The sequence below is a fragment of the Lytechinus pictus genome, chromosome 4 (genome assembly GCF_037042905.1).
Source record: "Lytechinus pictus isolate F3 Inbred chromosome 4, Lp3.0, whole genome shotgun sequence".
Taxonomy (NCBI): Eukaryota; Metazoa; Echinodermata; class Echinoidea; order Temnopleuroida; family Toxopneustidae; genus Lytechinus; species Lytechinus pictus.
The window spans coordinates 14,999,349-15,019,414 of NC_087248.1; the positions used below are offsets into that span (position 1 = coordinate 14,999,349).

Genomic DNA, 20,066 nt, shown 5'->3' on the forward strand with positions numbered 1-20,066 from the left:
TTTCGACTCGCCGTACGGCCGCCGTAGAACAAATGTGACCATGGCATTAACAACTACGAATACACATGATGAACAAAAAAAAAAGAAGAAAAGAAAAACAAATAAGCGCACATGATAAACTGAACTCACCTACATGCAAGCTACCTAGGCATATAACATTTTTTTGTTTGTTTCTAACACTGTAGGCCTATATAATACTGTAATACTAAAATATATCCAGAAGATCACTTGAAGCATATCTTCTATATGGCAGTGAAGATTAATACAACAATTAATTCTTTGCTACCCCCTGAAAAAATGGTTTAGGCCTACTTCCAAGTTTGCGAAACAATCTCCCAACACAAAAGTATATTCCATACCCAGCCATAATTGCAACCCGTAGGTTATCAAATTAAAGGCATGCATTGTCAACTTTTCATTACACACATACATGAACGTTTATGGGAGGGGGGGGGGGGTCGGTACCATGGCCCTATTTCCTTGGGTGGGGGGGTGCTGCATGTATTATTCTCCAAAGGTAGCAACCCCAGGTATTTTGGAAAACATGTAAAAAAAAAATTAGTGAAACTTTTTTTTTTGCATTTCAAATTGCTCGGGACCAATTCGCCCTCCATTATTTCGTGAAACATTTTTTTTCTTCAAATTTCTCAGGTTTAATTTGACCTTCACTTTGTAATAAAAAAAACATTTTTTTTTTTTTTTACTTTTCAAATTTACATCAGCACTCTCAGTGAAAAAAAAAATCGTTACCAGGGCCATGGTCGGAACCCTTGTTCATTCCGACTAATCGGCATTATATCAAATTGACTAACTCAGGCGGAGTCACCTAGCTGGGGAGCGTTTCGTACAAGGACTTCGGGTGTTTTATCCGACAAGTTTTTATTCCACAGTTACCATAGTAACCAGTGCTTCTAAGCCAATCAAATTCAAGGAAAGTTGTCAGATCTGACAATGTGTCAGACAAAAATGTTGATGAAACGCTTCCCTGTTCTTCAAAATATCGAAATATCTGTGCTGGTTAAAAAAAGGAGAAACCAACAATTTGGTTGATAATAACCGATTCCCATTCACAATGCATGTGGGACAGTGGGACCTTACTTAAAATATATGATAAACAGCAATCACATAATCCCAGCCATTGATGTATGATACTGGCCCAGATACTTCAAGTATTTGATACAGTAAAAAAAGAGGTTTACAATGACGTACATAAAAAGCACAATTATATTGCATGTCTAATGCATAAAATGCCATTTTATCGCACAAATAATATCAAGATCTTATCAATAAAGAGCAGTTTGGTAGTCTGAATATGAACATAATTATGCATTTTGTATTATATATATATATATATTGTGAAAGAAGTGGATAAAGAGAACAAAGGTAGGCGTAGCTTAAATTAAGGTTCCCCAGAGCTATCTGCCCTTTTGGAAAAATTGTTGATGCCGAAAAAATGTATCTGCCGGGAATCGAACCCGGGCCCCCAGCTTTGAACGCCGAGGTCTTAACCACTAGACCACAGAGACGGGTTAGGGGCTAGGGTGACCCCGATCCAATTGGCCGTCAGATAGACCTATTTTCGACACTATCCCAATTATAATTTTCTTTATATCACTTTTCTTGGCCATACTGCCATGAGTACTCTTTACTATTCAGTGAACAAACAATCCCTCGTAAAATTATTTCCGTGTTTCTCGTTGGATAAATCTGTAACGAAATTTCAATAACTAAATTTCTTAACAGTTGAAAGAAGTTCACTCGTTGATTAAAGCAAATAGAGAATAAAAAATGGAGGTGGCTATATGCCACGTGTAATAACTTGGTTGAAATAATTCATATCTAATTTTTGAGGCCCTTTTGTGAAATTTAACTAGAGAGAAGAAAATTGAATTGATCAGTCAGCGACAATTACAAAACTTCATAATAGGGATCGAGGGGCGAATCAAATAAATTTCGTTAATTTCATGGATTATACCTACTGCTGCCAAAAGGATGAAAAAGGACCTACTTTGCGCCCCAAATGCCAAGCCCCCCCCCCAAAAAAAAAAAGGAGGAGGGGTTATCATTGTAATTCATTTTCATATTTTTCTCTTAAAAATCTGACGAGACAAACGGAAGAAAAAATGCATGCCTCCACCCCCGATCAACGACTGTCAATAATCATATTTTGACCTCTGGAATGAGGGTAAACAGTCAGTGGCAGCTGAGATAATAATGTATTTACATTTGTTTTTATATTTTGAAAGACAGCAATTAGGCCTTCTCATCTAATTCAGAGAAATTGCGAACAAAATTCGTTTTACTGATAGTATAGATGACCACATGTCAACAAGAAAATAATTTCTCTTTCTGAAGTTTCAACTGTAGATTTTTCATCTGTAATTTTAGAGGGGGAGGGTTGGCCGCTGAAATGAAAGAAAATTTTACAAGCGTGAAAGAAATATTTCGAATGGACAATTGAGTCGACTCGACGTTGACCTTCCGATTTGAGGCCCATATTCAGATAACTCACATTTTTTTTTAACTTTCGACTGATATCTATATCCCTTCAAAGAGCTTTTAAGAAATGATACATTTTTCATCACTTTTGTTTCGTGCGTGCATTTGCGCCTCTCTTTCGGCGGCGAGTCTTCTGAATTGTCTTGTCAAGTCCTCAGCGGCAAGTCTCTCTCTTTCCTGTCTTGTCCTGTTCTCTGCGGCAAGTCTCTCTCTTTCCTGTCTTGTCCTGTTCTCTGCGGCAAGTCTCTCTCTTTCCTGTCTTGTCCTGTTCTCTGCGGCAAGTCTCTCTCTTTCCTGTCTTGTCCTGTTCTCCGCGGCAAGTCTGTCTCTTTCTAATTGTCTTGCCCAGTTCTCCGCGGCAAATCTTTCTCTTTCCTGTCTTGCCCTGTTCTCCGCGGCAAGTCTGTCTCTTTCCAGTCTTGCCCGGATCCCCGCGGCGAGTCTTTCTCTTTCTTGCCTCACATTTTCTGCCATTCTCCTTTCCTCTCTGGCCTGGTCTTCCCTGATTTGCCTTTCAATTTCAAACTGTTCTTCAATATCTTCCTGATCGAACTCAAGTTCCTCCGGTTCGTATTCTTCTTCTTCCTCCTCATAGTCCTCATAGCCGAAGGCACCAGTCGGCCATGCCGCTCTGGTAGCTCCATCCATCTCGGTAGCTACTCGGTTACCGGAGGTCAAACGATGACTCCCTCCACCAATATGCGATCCACATTCTGGACACTTGGTCTCTTCCATAGCGCCCCCACATTCCCCAATGGCATAGACATGACCCTTGGGGCATTTGTACCAATGTCCTTGACTAAGACCGATGGCTTTGATGATCTGAACGCGTTCTCTATCAGTGATGCCGAGCGCTACTTGCCCCATCTCCCTCTTAAACTGACGGAGATGCTGAGTAGCCTGAGCTTCATCCTTGACGGTAAAAGGGGAAGCCTTGTCGACGATTTTGTCCAAAGCTTTCAGATGGCAACTGTTCATATTTTGACTCAACCTTGTCATGTTGCGAGTGAGAACCGCCATGGCCTCTACCTGGACACTCACCCGAGAGACCTCCCTCTGTATATCGTTCATCTGCTGATCCGTGAACTTGTCCAGCTCGCCCCCAGTGACTTCGTTCTTCAGCTCTCGCAGTCGCACTTCTATCCCATGCTTTCGAGTTTTCAACTGAAACGTGAAACTATTACCAGTGGATACCTTGTTATGGACATCTACAATTGCCCGCAAGAAGGCACATCTGTTCAGGCGAGCAAGTATCTTCTCGAGATGTTTCCTCTGATTCAGATCACCGATAAGTTTCTGAACATAAATAAAATCAATAAATCTATGTCTACAAGCCACATGGCTTCGAAGTTGAGACAATTTATCCCTGAGCTCCTTCGTCTTGCTCTCGATCTCCACCTCACTTCCTCTCATTTTCGTCTTCACATTCTCCACATCTCCTAGAGTTTGCTTGATGGTATTCCCGTAGCGAAGATTCCTCCGAATTGACGTTTTGCACTTGGGACATCCTTTCAGCTGAAATCAAAACCATTAAAGCGAAATTAAGAATTTAACATAAGCCTCTTATTTAACGAAAAACAAATATACCCCAAGGCCTATCAACCAGAAGGTCCACATTTTTTTCAAAAAAAAATACTAATAATGATTAAATAACAATAAGACTTTGTCAATAGAAAAGCGTCTCAAATCGATTTGAAACAGATTAAAGTTATTTAACAATGGCCCTGGGAAGCGGAGGGGGGGGGGTGGAACAGAAGCACCCTACAAGATTTTTCAGGGGTGGTGAGTATGTTATTTACCATGGGCAGCACCCCCTCGTAATCAGATTGACAAACAAATGCTCCCAAAATATTGACAGAGATGAGGGAGCAATAGCCCTCTTATTATGCTCGTCATTTTTTTCTGACACCCGAACAAAACCCCTGAAAAAAATACCGCATCCCCTATTTAAAATTGTTCCCAGGGCCCTGTATTTTATCCCTGGCCATTTTGGCAGTTATATGCAAAACAATCCGACATCAAAATACAAGACATAATATAATTTACAAAAATGAATTGAAATAAAGAAATATTTTTAGTAGAGAGAAAAGAATTAAAATGAAAACAACCAAGGCTGTTTTGTACTGAAAGCACTATGGACGAAGAAATTTTCACAAGATTTACACATTCGGCTTCCTAAGTTTTAGATAAAATAAACGAGAACCATTTTCACAAGTTTCTCGCATCAATATCATTCAAAGCTGATCAGATCTTGATCTTTCTTCAAATCACAAGAACAACAGCCGAGTTCTCTTTGGAAATAACACTTAATCCTGACGAAGGTAAATGTACCATTTTGATACATAGCGCAATGGGGAAATATTGCGGATTTTAGATGAAGTGCACTATTTTCTAAAAACTTGCAAGCGAGCATGTAACAATAATTCTTTTGGGGTATTAAATCATATGTGATTTTTCATTCTCGTTTATTTTCATTTTGTAGAAAAGATGGAGAATTGGGTCAAGCCCCTATCCCTCTACATGCAGTACCAAAGAAATAAATATAAACCTGGATAGTGACGTCATCGCTGCTCTCTTGGGTTATGCTCATATAGTGATCCAAAGCCTCCACCTCGATTACGTGGCCACAGTCCTCTAACTGGACAAACCTGCAACAGCAAATTATCCAAACATATATAAGCATATTATCCAAACCAGTGACTTCACAAAATATCAACTGGTATAATGGTTGAATTAAAATTTGAATACTTTTACATTTCTCAAGTCATTATCTTTGGAAAAAAAAGTCATTATCTTTGGAAATAAGTGCTGCATAAGTTAACTGTGAAATACATTACTATGTCTATGAGGTACATATACGTTTATGGCGGCAGCGTATCAGAAAGAATTTGCCAGACACAACTGCAACTTTTTTTTTGGCTTACCCTACCATGTTTCACATTTAGAATATAACCCTTATTCACCTTGCATCTTCTTCATCCTCGCTACCGAAGAGAATCTCTGTAACTTCTTGTCTGTCGCACACACGGCACTTGGTTGGGCATCTTTCTCCGCACATTCCAATGCAGGGGTGTCCGCAAGGAAGATTCTTGTTGCAGGGTTCATCACATGGCTTTCTGTCGCAATGTTCTCCACATAACCTCCCACAAGACACATGAGGACATCGCCACAGACAAGGCTCCTTACAAGGTATGCAAGCTTCTCCGCAGAACTTCCGACATTCGCTGTGCTGACATCTATTTTGACACTTTTTAGTGCAGGGAGGGCACTGGGCTGCGCAATTACTTTCACAAGAATGACCACAGACAAGCGTCCGACCACATGGCTGCTGACATACCAGATGTAGTCTTCCTCGTCGACATCTTCCACAAGTTCCAGAGCATTGGTGTCCACATGCAAGGATAGAGTTACAAGGCTCAGGACAGGATTCTGGACCATCACAACAACGCACCTCTACAACGTGCTTGCAAGGCCAGTTGGATTTCGTCGTTTTCTCAACACAAGAATCCTGTTTGCATGGGTTTCCACAAATTCCAGTGCACTTGTGACCGCAGCTGAGCAACCGTTCACACTTATCTCTGCATGTAGCATGGCTTGGGGAGAGACGACATGGGAGGCGTTGGAAGTGGCCGCAAGGTAGCTTTTTGTCCATCATCTCCTTGCACTTGGTGTCACAAGGTTCTGAGCAGGTCCTGGTGCATTTGTGATCATTTTCACAGATGGTCTTGTTGCAAGGCTGTCTACAGATGGCTCTTCCTCGTGCAATGTCATGGTCATGACAGAGTTCCTTACATCCGTGCCCACAATCCAGACGAGCTTGACATGGTAGTCCACAACCACTCTTCTCTTTTAGCTGCAGAAATCCATCTACCGAAGAAACGCTGATCGGATTATCCGGGTGATTAGGGCATGTTAACTTAAGAGAGCGATCAACCCATTCAAGTCGTCGTGCTTCTTTTACAATCCTACCCCACATAGGAGACTGGCTTGACAGGAACGAGAAATTCCCAATGATGTACAGGCCTCTTCTCGCGCTGCTTAACACCTTGGCAATACGTTGATCCAAAAGCAGACATCCAGGCCTGCTCGCCCTTTCGCTTGCGTTACTCATGAACAAGACGATGTCATTCCCGCCTCTGAAGTTATCAACAGTAAGAATTCGGTCTCTGACGTCTTTGCTGAAGAGATCTTGCTGTGAAGAAAATGAGATGAGGATCGAGATCTGTTTCCGTACGAAGCCCTTACCGATCAGATAACTGAAAAGTTCCATTAAAAATGAAGCTTCGTAGTTTGCCACAGACGTACGTGCGTTGTGATCTATGAGAAACACATTCTGTTGAATTCCGTTAACTGATGGCTTCTCAATGACAGACTGATCATGGTCATATTCATACTTGAATAGCTGACGGCTGAGCTTGGATGTAATTGGACTCATTCGATGCTGCTTTTTTAGTTCATACACGGAGTAATTAGCGTCGACTAACTGTTGCAGGAGAGAAGCGTGGATGCCATGAATTTCTGCTACCTTCCTGACTGCCTGAAATTGGTCTACCTTTGGGACACTTTCTCCAATGAGGATAAGCTGTTGGCAGCCAGATGAGATGACAACAGTTGTGATTGACTGAAGAACATCAGCTCCTTCTTCAATGATAATGACTCGAGGGCTGATACGTTGTAAAACCCTTTGGTTCTTGGCTGCCGATGAAGTAGTCATGCCTATGACAGATGAAGCACTCAGAATAGTTTCATCTACGGCATCATGCATCTTCTGACAATTAAGGCAGATATCTTCCATTTCCTTGAAGATAGTTGCAGCTCTCTGGCGGCCTCTGGCTTCTAGTTTGGAAGCCCATAATCGGTACATCCTCCATCGGTCCTGTAGGGGCAGTTTCCACACATCTTCTATCTTCTTGGATTCGGAATCTGTCATCATGTCCTTGGAGCCAAGTTGCTTACTTACAAAGTTCCTTGCTTGTTCTGATATGCGTTGGTCTAATGGATCTAACCCGAATGGAAGATTCTGCTCAAACCATCCACCTTCATCTCCATCGGGACATACAAACCGTGTCAAATTGAATGGAATATTTTCCTCAAGCTTTTGAAGATCATCGGTTTGGGCTTTGTCTGACAAAAGCCACTCAAAAACAACTCCATGTGATTTCTCCTTTTTCATGGATTTAAGCTTCCGGAAGTGTTTTCCATCAATGACGACTTTAAGGATCTCTTCCGCGAATATCTTCGTTTGAAGATTTTGAAGATTGGCTTGTACATCCCCAAGTCTGGTCTTGCATGCTTCCAGTTTTTCAGTTGATAACTGATCTTCATAAGCTGTTGAAACAGACTGTTTTTCACGAAGATGTTCAAGTTGATATTCTTGAAGTGCTTTTCTTGTATGCTGACCGGCCCATCGGACTATTCCAGTGCGTTGAAAGAATGACACCCCAGTCAGATATTCATCAAGGGTAGCTTTACTGGCACACATGAAAAGAAGTGGTCCACTACCATTTCTTTCTCTGGTATTACCCCACCGATCCTTGTTTAGAACAAAAAGCTGTGTAAGCTTGAGACCTACATGTGTTTTGCCTGTGCCTGGCGCGCCAGTGATGACGGTCAACTGATTCTTTAGAGCGGCCTGGATAGCGGATAATTGATACTCATCGACACATAGCTGATCAATTGGAGGCCAGTTCTCAATTTGTTGCAGAGATGCTCTCCATGTTCTAGGCTTTGATCGCGTTGTAGTGTATTCATCTTTTATCAAGGAACCAACATCGTATTGTGTTTCAGGATCTTTCTTTAGGTGACAAGAAAGCTCATTTTCAGCCACTTTGTAGACAACATGTGGTACCAAAGGAAGGGAAGCGCTATTGATTTTCTGCATTGCATCTAGTACCTCGTATGATTCTTCGACATATTTTCGAGAATCGAACATGAAGAACTGAACACCCGACATTAGCAATTTAGTATCTTCTAACCTAAGGAGTCGAAGATCTACGAATCCCTTCTTCAACCATTGTGGGTCACGCTTGGCCACTGTGGCAAAAACCATGTCATGAAAATGGTTGTTGGTCAGACAAACCATATTCCCGAAGGAAAGGATCCTTGTGGTTTCCCAGGACACATTATTGAGAGAAGAGGTGTTAAACTGAACGCGAAAGGTCACACCTTTAGACGTATGCGTCGTGATGATTTCATACAACTTGACATCATCGATGATATGGCATTTCCTCTTCGTCGCATCTAGCCCGATTTCTCTCTTTACTTGGTGATACTTGGAGATCACTGCACGAAGGGGTTGCACAATGTCTTCCCTCAGAAGTCGAAAGTGGCATTCCAAATATGTTTTAACGGAATGGCCCTGATCAGCTAGTGCATCATGAAGTCTTGAATCATCTGTGTCAGCTACCTCTCCTGCAGTAGGAAATATGGGAATGGAACGCATGTCTACCGTTGATTCTTCTTGACCATCTTTTCCTTTATCAAGTATCATCCTGACATCATTGAGCCCTTGTTCATATCCTTTCCTTTGGGGAATATCCAGTCCATACTTAATTGTATCGTGGATCACTGCTGCAACCATCTTTAAGCTCTCGTTACTTCCGCATCGAAGCTTCTTGAATGCCACCAACACATTTATGGCTTTCAGGAGAATATTCCCATTAGAACACAGCTCAGGCTTCATCCTGTACTTCAAGACGAGCAAAAGCAGGTGAACCTTGATGAATTGGTTGCTTGCTAAGAATCGATACACCTCCTTTGCATCATCACCTCCTATCTTCGATACTGAGATAAGAACATCAAGAAGACCTGCCATAATCTCACCCCCTATGTCATCGTCAAGAAGCAGTGTTTCCAAGAGTGGTTTCCGAGCTCTCATTGCAATCGCCAAGTTCCTTTCATCTCGTTTCAGTTGATTTAGTTCCTGTACTGTAAGTTTAGGGCCGAAGAGCTGCACATTTTCCCCTTTGTTTCTGTTCCTAGGCCTTTTTTGTTTTCCTGTGGTACTGCTAGAAATAGAGGACACCGACTCGGTATCACTGACGACGCTTCCATTGTCATCCTGTATAGTACATGGGGAAGGGTATCTAGCTGTCATAATGGGATGAGTATCCGTTGGACTGGGCTCATGGGTAAAACGCTAGTCAATAGATGGACTTTAGATGTGTGTCCTTTTACTGTTGTCTCGACGGTGAAAAGAGGATCGTTTGAACCTTTCAAAGATTGTTTTCTTGTGCATTATTCAGTAAACTCCAATGGAAACTGTAGAGGGAAAAAAATCAAAATACGAAAACCGTGAATTAGAACAAATCTTCTATTATGTCTATTACACACATAAACATTTTATACAGAAATAACAAAATATGTATTCCAAATATTCGGCAGTGTTTAGATTGTATTCAACCCTAAAAGAATGGGATATATATTTTTTTACATCTAAGCGTTGTTTTACAATTAGGGTATACTTTCAAATTGCCTTCTGCCCACTATTAAAAACAATATGTGAACTGTACTCTCAAGTCTATGATGGCAAGCTGTTGGACACTTTTAGAGCAACCTGCAAGAGAACTTGTATGGCATTTAAAGGCCCCAAAATTATGTTATGTTTTTTAAATATATCAAGCCCTCATATCTTTGTCATTAGTAATCATTTTACAAATCAGAATTCATTATCGAAATGCAATTATTGAAAATGAAAACCTCACAAGCTGCATATAACTTGATTTTTTATGACTACTATTCCCAAAATGGCATTAATAGGGTGCCATTTCCGTCCAATTAATGTCATCTCCGAATTTGATGTTTTTACCCATCGTTAGACATTACGTGATTAATCATATTTTGTCTAAAGGAACTCTTGTATATTAGCAACAAATTGAGAATTCCACATCCACTTATTTTTCAGAGAGTACACATTCCAATATCATCAAATCCATTTACCTGTAATAAAAAAAGATTGAACCCCTATAAAAATATAAGTGTATAAACATTTTTTTGTCATATCACTTGTTTATAACACAAACACTAAAATTGAGGAAAAGCAAAATAATTTTTTTTTAATAAAAATGAAACAGCTCGGTATACCCTGATTGAAATCAACCCCTAAGAAGACTGGGTGGATGTTTCAGCCCCCCGTAACGCGCATTGCCCATGGCAAAATCTACAAAACCGTAAAATGAAATGTATGCCTATGATCAAAACTTAAATAAATAAGGTCCCCAAACTGCTATATTTTAAAAATTCACAGGTTTTATGTAGGATTCTGATCAAATGTATGTATACGTTTAAAACAAATGGAGCGACAGTGATATTCTTGCCTGCATTACGCGATTCAATAATAGCAGCAGTGCTATGACTTGGAAAAACCAAGATGAATAATTATTCACAAAAACACCATTCATACGATAATAAAATACCAAGTTTATTGACTCTAAATAACATTTAACCTTGATCATGTGACCAGAAATTCACGCAAAATGATCAGGAATAGGCCTACAGAATAGTTTCATGAATAGGTATATATACTTTTAAGGTAATGACATTTCAAAACTTAACCTTTGTGATTTTGTTTCAAATGAAATGCTGGATATATGAACGATTCTCTGTTAAAGTCTGGTTCAGTAGCGGAAATATTAAGAAGTGTTCTTGTATCGATAGTGACAGACATAATGCCTATCGCTTGCCTATGTAATTTTACATTCTTAACTTCATGTAAAATTGAATGCCAACACCGTGTGCACCCGTTTTCTAAATTATTAAGGAATGAAGTAGGCAATTGGTTGATTAACTTCAAAGTCCTTTACTATGACAGTACCATCTTTTAACATGTTTTGGAGTTAAAACAAAAAGTAATTTTATATGAACACGATACATCTAAATGCAAAATATCTTATTTGTAGGGGTAATATTGAATTGATGAACAGATTATTCAAATTTTTCAAAGATATCATAATTTAGACAAATAGACATATAGTCATAGGCCATGTACAAGACCTGGAAAAGTTGTTGAAGTACAAGTTTTTGTTGTTGTTGATTGGTGTTCCAGATGCGTATTGAAGTAAATTAAGCTTTTTTGTAATTAGCCTAATCCGCTAATTAGCATGTGCACACTATATGTCGGCTAATATGCTCTTAACCTCATAAGACTAAAAACAATAATTATTGATACAATGTTCTAAGGGTTCCTGTGACGAGGAATCCATTCATGACACTATTTTTTATTTTTGAATAATGACAATCATCGTAATTAGCCTAATTAGCAGTGAAATCTGTGAATATCTATCCAGAGATCCCCCCCCCAAAAAAACATGCATAATACGGCCCTTGCAGGGTTTTCTATGACAATGAATTCATTTATCAGGACAACTACCCCCTGGACAATCACCCCCCGGACAACTACCCCCCGGACAATTACCCCCCGAGGACAATTACCCCCCGGACAATAACCCCCCGGACAATTACCCCCCGAGGACAACTACCCCCCGAGGACAATTACCCCCCGGACAATTACCCCCCGGACAATTACCCCCCGGACAATTACCCCCCGGACAATTACCCCCCAGACAATTACCCCCCGAACAATTACCCCCCGGACAATTACCCCCGGACAATTACCCCCCGGACAATTACCGTCAGAAAATCCCCCCTTCTCTCCAGCATCAATGTTAAAATTAAGCGGTAAATGACACTAGTTTTCTTTAAAAAAATCTAATTGATGTAATCGTTGTAATTATCATAATTAGCATAATGCGCTAATTAACATAATAAGTTCAATATATCTTTTTGTCAAAATATTGTCTAGAACAGCCTGAAAACATAAATGATACGGCTCTTCTTGATTATGATGAGGATTTTATTTATGACACTAAATTTCCCTTTTAACCAATTTCGTAAAATGCGAGTCTCAAAATAATGTTCCCATCATTTAGCTGAAAACTGGGACATATAGTATATGTATAACATTCAACAGTCTGTACATGACAAGGGTGGGTTTTTTCCACCTCTCTCTTTAGTTTCCCCTTATTATTTGTGAATCCACTGAAAGGATGGATAGGTATCAAATACCGCCAGCAAAAGAACACGAAAGGTTGATTTATTTACAAAACATGCAGATATCTAGCGTTGGAGAAAGTAACGCGAGTACACAAGTGCAAAAACGTCGACTGGTAGTAATGCAGATAATATTATTTGCATATACAGGTTATTGCTACTTTACAAAATATATTCTTGTATAACCCATACGCCGAATGGAACTACGAACTGGTCCAAGTAATGCCACGAATAATTTTATCATCACACCAGAGAGAGAGAGAGAGAGAGGGGGGGGGGCAGGAGGACAAGTCCCTAAATATTTTATAAGTCTTATATTGTATTTCGGCTAATTCACTGACTGAACTGGCAAACGTATCAGCATTATAATTTTCCTACAAGTCAAACGATGCTTAAAATGTTCTTCTTCATGTCAGTATGAGAAGTCTCATGTCTCGTGTTTATCATTACACAAAGTGGTTAATATGTTCCATTTTTCACGTCTGAATTTATGAAAACTCAGCAGTACCCTCTTGATGATGTACAGCTGATTTTCAAGTAACAAACCTTGAAATTTTTCTTTTTACATATCAGTAATATGATATAAAACATTCCAATTTCAACTCGTGATCGCATTGTCATTTGAATAAGCATTTTGTTCATGATTACAATACGTACGTAAAATGTCAAGTTCTTAACGCCGTTATCTCCAAAAATTTTACTGGCGTTTATTTCATCTTGATAGCACAATTCATAAGTATCCACTTCATGCTTATTTTCCATGTCCAACAGAGCTTAAAACGTTCATTTCCGGGTCAGTATAGGCCGGCCTATATATACAGAATTTCAGCTCGCGCTTCGCGCTCGCATCGTCTATTTAGTGAGATACTGTTTATAAAAAAAAACACGTACTTAAAGTCTTCATTTTTCAGGTCTGAATATCAAAAGTTTTCCGTCTTAATCTCGCGCTTCGCACGCGCATCATTGTATCGATCCTGTTGATGAACTCATACCAGTCCTGCCCTTTTCCGGTAAGTATAGCAAAAAATTTAGCTTGCGCTAATTCGCGCTCGAATTGTTCTTTTCGACATTATGATAATATATATTCCTAAATCATTATACTTTCCTGAAAAAGGGGTATACTTCAAAGGAATTTGATTGTAATGCTCGTATATAAGTTCCCCAGACGTAATCAAAAGTATTGAGCACCTGTGTATAGAGGGAGGGGGGCGCTAGGGGCCTTGGTCCAAGAAAAGATTCATGACCTGCCTCCCACACACACAAAAAGAAAAGCCGCGAACAGCAAAGCAAATGAAAAGGATGTGATATTATGTTATTTTCTAAATAGAGCCTTTATTTTTTTCAAAATAATGTTTCACAACATTAGTTTTTCATAATAAAAATGTCAAAATATTTGTTCCTCCGCTTCACTTTCTTGCGATAAAAATTCTTCCCCGTACACCATGTAATATTAATTAGGCCCTTCAGTTTGTCGGCTCATTACACATTACATTACAAAATGATTAACTATTAATGCTTGTAATGCTGATATAGAGTACAATAATGAAATGGTAGATGCAGAGAGAGAGAGGGGGGAGGGGCGTGTTATAACTTAGGAGAAAATACAGCAAAGTGTTTTTATAACCCCCTCCCCCGGCTCAAGGTACGTGGGATCGAGTCACGCCCATGAAATTGGTGGCAGAGACAAGTTGTTTCTAAACTGCATGTGTCCGACTGTCCGTGGTGTTTGCAAGAAGGCACTAAGCAGAAATGTCACCATCCAACCAATGTGCGTCTGCATAATTATAGTTACAAGTAACATCTACATGCAGTGGCGTACCTAGGATTTTCCACAGGGGGGGCAAAACAGTCCGCCAAAAAAATTTGACAAGAAAAAAAAAAAAAAAAAAAAAAGGTCTTCAAGCTCGTCAGGGGGGCAATAAAGGTCTTCAAGCTCGTCAGGGGGGGGGGGGGGTGGGCAAAAAAAGTCTTTCAAGCTCGTCAGGGGGCAGGGATACGTCCTTTGCATGGGTTGTGGCTCGTCAGGGGGGGCAGACTGCCCCCCTGCCCCCCCCCCCGTAGGTACGCTAGTGTCTACATGTACATAAGCTGATAATCAATTAAATTTAGTAAGTTTCGATCTATTATAGTGGACCTAATTGAGCATTAAACAAGGGATAATAACATGTCTTGAGATTATTTTTCTGAGGGAATTGATATATATTGCTTTTTAGGCCCTACCTCACGTTCCTTCTCTAAGACTATACATTTTTTGCAAACCAAGTCGATTTGGGGCCCGGTCTCACAACACATGGACAAGTAGTCATATCTTTATCCACCAACCACGGGGTTTATAGCTCTTATTTATTGCTAGGAGTCCTCTGGGCGCCAGTTCGCTAATAATGTAAAAGCGGCTGTGGCTCGTAAAGTGTCAATTTTCTATTTCAATTCAATTTTTCAATTTCAATTTGTTTTATTTCATTTGTCAACAGAACAAAGTAAAGTGGTCGAAACTAATTATAATGACATTTGCAAATGAAACTTATACAAACAATATAAACTGAGGCATGTACAATATGATATTTTTTTCCCCATAAGTTAAACAAAACAAAGTATTGTATACAGGCCCTAAGCAAATTATCATAGACATTATAAAGATCTGAGAAAATGGAGGGGTCCACTAAAAAGCAAATGCTTGTAGTGTGTGGACCCCTCTAAATAATTATTGAAGAATTTCCTACGAAGACCGACACAAAGGTGACAGAACAGAGAACAGCAGAAGAACAAAAAACAAAGAACAAGAAAAAAAAAGGGAAACACACAGTCACGAGGGATATGAAAATAAAATGAAAAAGAGATAAAGATAATAGAAAAGAGCAGGACATAAACTCGAGGATAAAAAAAAGAAAATAAGTACAGTATAGGCATGAAAAAAAATTTGGAATTTAATGATATGATTATTCAAAATTGAGGAAATGAATCGTTGATGACCTGTATGATTTAAGAAAATAAATTTTAAGTTTCTTTTTAAAAGAAATGAAGGATGGGCTATTAATGATATCTTCACTGAGGGAGTTCCAGAATCTCGGGCCATCATACATTATTTTTTTTTAATCAGCCGTTTTATCAATTTTAATTCAAATCACTAATATATGTAGCTGGTACAAAAATGTTAAAATGGCTGTTTTCGACTCGCCGTACGGCCGCCGTAGAGCAAATGTGACAAAGGTATTAGTTATAGATCCGCATCGTGTGATTACTTCTCCCTATTGTGTCCCGATTTCAGGTCTAAATATCAATAATTTTCGGCTCGCGCTTCACGCTCGCATTTTTTTTATTTTTTATTTTTTACAATATTCAGTCTTAAGATTTTAATGTTGAATAAACAAAATAAAAACAGGCTCGCGCTTCGCCCTCGTATTCGGTCGATTTATTTAATGAGATCCCTGTCATAATTTATTTATGATAAATGTTCCTTTTCAGGACAGAAGATCAATAATTTTCAGCTCGCGCTTCGCGATCGCATTCATTGTTAAGATAGATACGAATCACATTTATGATTACAAAAAAAAAAGAAGATTCAGTCTTAACGTCTATTGAAAAATGTTTTTGCACTCGCATTGATATGTATCCCGATATGTATATATAATACACTTTGAAAAGGGCGCGGTTTTAGCACTTGCCTGGGCGCTGTTTGTCCTATAGATACGCCACTGGATAACAGAATTCAACCATAAAATTTGTTTCCTGCATGTGTAAATTGATAATTCTACTCCTTTTTTATGATTCCAAACATCATCAAAATAAAGAGTAACATAGATTGTTTAATTCTCTATAGACACCGAAACATATGATTTGACAATTTCTATGCATGAAAGTAGAGATATAATTTTTTGCAAATGTTGATAAGGTCTGAAAACAAAGGATACGAGTCAAATTATGGATGGCCTGACGAGGCAGAATCTTTATCGATTCAATTACTATACTATATCAAAATGAATAGTTTATTGGCGTTTTACCAATATTTCCTGTGCAATACAATTTTTGAATGATCTAGCTATCCCACTTGTTTTGCAATGTATAAATGTCAACTTCACATTTCGAGGCATGCACTATTGCATGTCATATTCTGCCCACGTGATGCCAAGTGTGCGTCATTACGAAAGAAGACAGGGTCGGAAGTAATTATTGTTTTAAGTGCCACTTTAACACACGAGTCTATGTGAAATGTTTTGGGTCTTTGCATAGGCGGATACAGGCTGGGGGCCCGCCCCCTCCCTATTGGCGGAGCAAAATAAATTTTAAAAAGGAAAGAAAGACAAAAAAGGGGGGGGGGAGAAAGGAGGAAAAAATCAGAGGAAAAGTAAGAGGAGGAAGACGAGTGAATAAAATAAAGTCAGGGGAAGACTTGGAAAATTATTTTTTTTAATATTTCATGTCACTATATTAAATTTTCGCTCGCGCTTCGCGCTCGCATTTTTTTTTACATTTAAACTTTTTTTACCTTTGAACTTTCCTTCATTAGTAAGAAAAGAAGACTTTTTGTCGACCTAAGCAAGAAGATTTGCATTATTAATTCGGAGAAATTTTAATTATTCAAATCCTTTTGTTATGTGAAACGAATTATGTTATGGTACCTTTAAAAGACACGAATCCTATTTTTAAGTGGATACTGATTCCTTGACCAAGTTTAATTATGTGCTTGACAGGACAAACAGGAAATGATTCATGTCTTTCACTGGCAATGCTGTATTGAGTCAATTTTGAAGGAGCTAGATATGGTAAATCGGGTAAAATGTATTAAAAAGTTGTGAGCGAGCGAAGCGAGCAAGCAAAAATTTAATTTTTTAAATCAAAATATCAAATTTTGTGATAGATTTTGACATAATATTCAGAAAATAAATCATATTTCACTTTCTATCTTTCCTTTTACATGTATTTCATTTCCACTTTTTTTTCTTGGTCATTATTTTTTATGGGGGGGGGGGCGGGGCACCCCCGAGCCCCCGCCCAGTTGTGTGCCACTGTTCAAAGGCACCATAACATTTGTAGCACACAATAAAAGGATTTGGAAAAAAATACACGCTCTCCTATAATTCTGTTGATTTTTTTTTGTTTTTGCTTAAAGAAGGAATATTCAAAGCTAAAAGAGAACATAATTTATTAAAAATAAACAGACCAATTCAAGCAAATAAACAGATTTGAAAATGAATTTTGACCGCATAATTCGAAAATTATGGAAAAGATAATGAAAGGTTAAGGGGAAGTCTGCTGATTTGCAAGAATTCATATTTATCATTTTATGCCATTTTGGCGCAAGCTTCCTTTTTAACCCAAGACAAAAACATTTCGTGTTCGTTCAAGCATGAACGAAACTAATTTTTTTACTGACATTTGAGAGATAAGACCTCAGAGTACCTATTAACGTCAAAATATAGACATCATAATTTGAAGAAAAAAATATAGACTTTTCAAATCTGTCCTGTCCTTTTTGATACGCACTGTATATCAATTCTATAACAAACTACTTAAAATCCTGCATTTAAGACAGTTTATAAAAAAAAAATCGGCTCGCGATTTGCGCTCGCATTATTTGTCAAAATATATCAACCCATGAATTCTATTCATGATTACAAAAGTGCTTAAAATATCCAGTTTTCAGGCCTCAATGTCAACAAATTTTACGCACTCATTATAGGTTTATTAGATTAATAAATATGATAAGAAAACTTCCTAATAACTAAATCGACAAGTTTCATTTCGCGCTTAGGAAGAGGAATAGGAAGATTATTATTTTATATAATGAAAAAATGTCCTTAGGCCTAGAATGTCCCGATTCTAGGTCAAAATGATCGCATCATTTATTGAGTGCTATCCACCTCCACCTCACAATTTCTCTACACAGTGCTTTAAATTGACCCTTTTCATATCGGATTTTTTTCCCTCTCGCGCTTCGCGCTCGCATCAATTGTTTGGTTATATACCTATACCGTTCATGATTACAAAAAGTGCATAGAACGTCAATTTTTTAGGTCGGAATGTCAAAAAATTTCAGCTCGCGCTTCGCGCTCACATTGAAATATGTATCGTCTTAATGGCTTACTGCAAAACGTCCTTAACAGGTCCCTCTTCGACAAGGCCAGAACGCATATTGAAAATTTCTGCTCGCGCTTCGCGCTCGCAGTAATTATCTAGTTACATAGACGCATCTTCTTCAGGTTCACAAACATTGCCCAGAATGTTCAATTTTCAGGACAAAATACTTGAAATTTCAAACAAAAATTTTGCTCGCACTTCTCGCTGACATTATTGAAATAGGGCTTATGAGATTATTACACATTTGTGTTGGTTATAAGAATAAAAAAAATAACTGTTGCGACATGGGCGTTTTGACCAAGAAAAAAAAGGAAAGGGATAAGGGTGAAATATAATATTATTTTCCACATATTATGTCAAAATCTATCACGAACTTGGATTTTTGTAATGAAAATGTCAAAACTTTTGCTCGTTCGCTTCGCTCACAACTCCTTATTAATTTTATGAAAGTCATATTGAGCTCCCTCAAAATTGTTGGCTCATTACGCCACTGGGACAACCCCTTCAAAGAAACAAACAAAAATCAACTTTGAGCGGCTGATCGGGAAAATATGGGTGAAAAAACATTTCGGGCCTCTCCTTATTGGCGGAAGCTGGATCCGCCCCTGCCCGTGAGGCCCGTTCCCGGGGGGGGGGGGGCACTCAGTATATAATGCATAGTGGGTATGTGCAGCGGAGGGATCGACCCCCATTTTTACACTGAAATTTCCGTTCCAGGGCATAGCATTTTCATCTTATTAAGAAAAAGAACTAAGAAAGCCGCTCCGAATCGAAGCATAGCATTTTCTTATCGAGACAAAAGAAGAAAGAAATCCGCTCCAACAAAGCTTCGCATATTTTTCGTTACGCCGTTCCGGTCGCATTGATCCGCCACAATGAGCTGCAATTTTGATGAAAAGTGGCCGCTGAGCGCTGTCCGACCATCGCCTCTGCGCGAGCGCACCCCGCGCCCGGGCCTCTGGGCTAGCCGCATACACGTATGCCCATTCCATAGGGATGCACACGCAAGCGACCCGTTTTCACAAGCATTTGTAGTTCCAAAGCCCGTTCCGAGGACCCTCCTTTTTACAATAAGTCCGCTCCAAGGCCCCCGGTTTTAATTTGTCTCGCCCGCGGCACACACCTACCAATTTTTTGGTCGAGTGCCCCCGGGGGCCCGTTGGTGTCCGGCGATCTTGGCGCCGTTGACGGGCTTCGTGAAAAAAAAATAGGGGATAAGAAGCCTACCTCGTACTACTAGTGTGAGTGATAAGATCAAGCTCACTATCTCTGATTTAGTCAAAAAGTAATTAGAACCATGACATATGACGGCCGATGATGAGAAATAAACGAGCCCCAGGATTCGATTGCATGATGCTATATAACATACGATGAACTAGTAACATACATGCTATACTGTATACAACTAACATAAACATACATGCTATAAACATAACACTATAATC

General features: G+C 39.1%; 1 protein-coding gene across 1 annotated transcript; it reads right to left on the reverse strand.

The window, feature by feature from the left end:
- Positions 1-708: 708 nt before the first annotated feature.
- On the reverse strand, positions 709-9,760 carry LOC129258951 (NFX1-type zinc finger-containing protein 1-like). The gene is made up of 3 exons (XM_064098465.1): positions 5,463-9,760; positions 5,048-5,147; positions 709-4,014 (listed from the first exon to the last, which is right to left on the reverse strand). Exons 1-3 carry the CDS (start codon positions 9,593-9,595, stop codon positions 2,560-2,562), a joined length of 5,688 nt encoding a protein of 1,895 aa, XP_063954535.1. The 5' UTR covers positions 9,596-9,760; the 3' UTR covers positions 709-2,559.
- Positions 9,761-20,066: the final 10,306 nt, after the last annotated feature.

Coding starts and splice junctions, on each gene's coding strand:
- LOC129258951 (XM_064098465.1), bottom strand. CDS start 9,595: ATGACAGCTAGATACCCTTCCCCATGTACTATACAGGATGACAATGGA. Junction 5,148..5,462: donor GAGGATGAAGAAGATGCAAG/GTGAATAAGGGT, acceptor TTGCTGTTGCAG/GTTTGTCCAGTTAGAGGACT. Junction 4,015..5,047: donor GCGATGACGTCACTATCCAG/GTTTATATTTAT, acceptor TTTTGATTTCAG/CTGAAAGGATGTCCCAAGTG.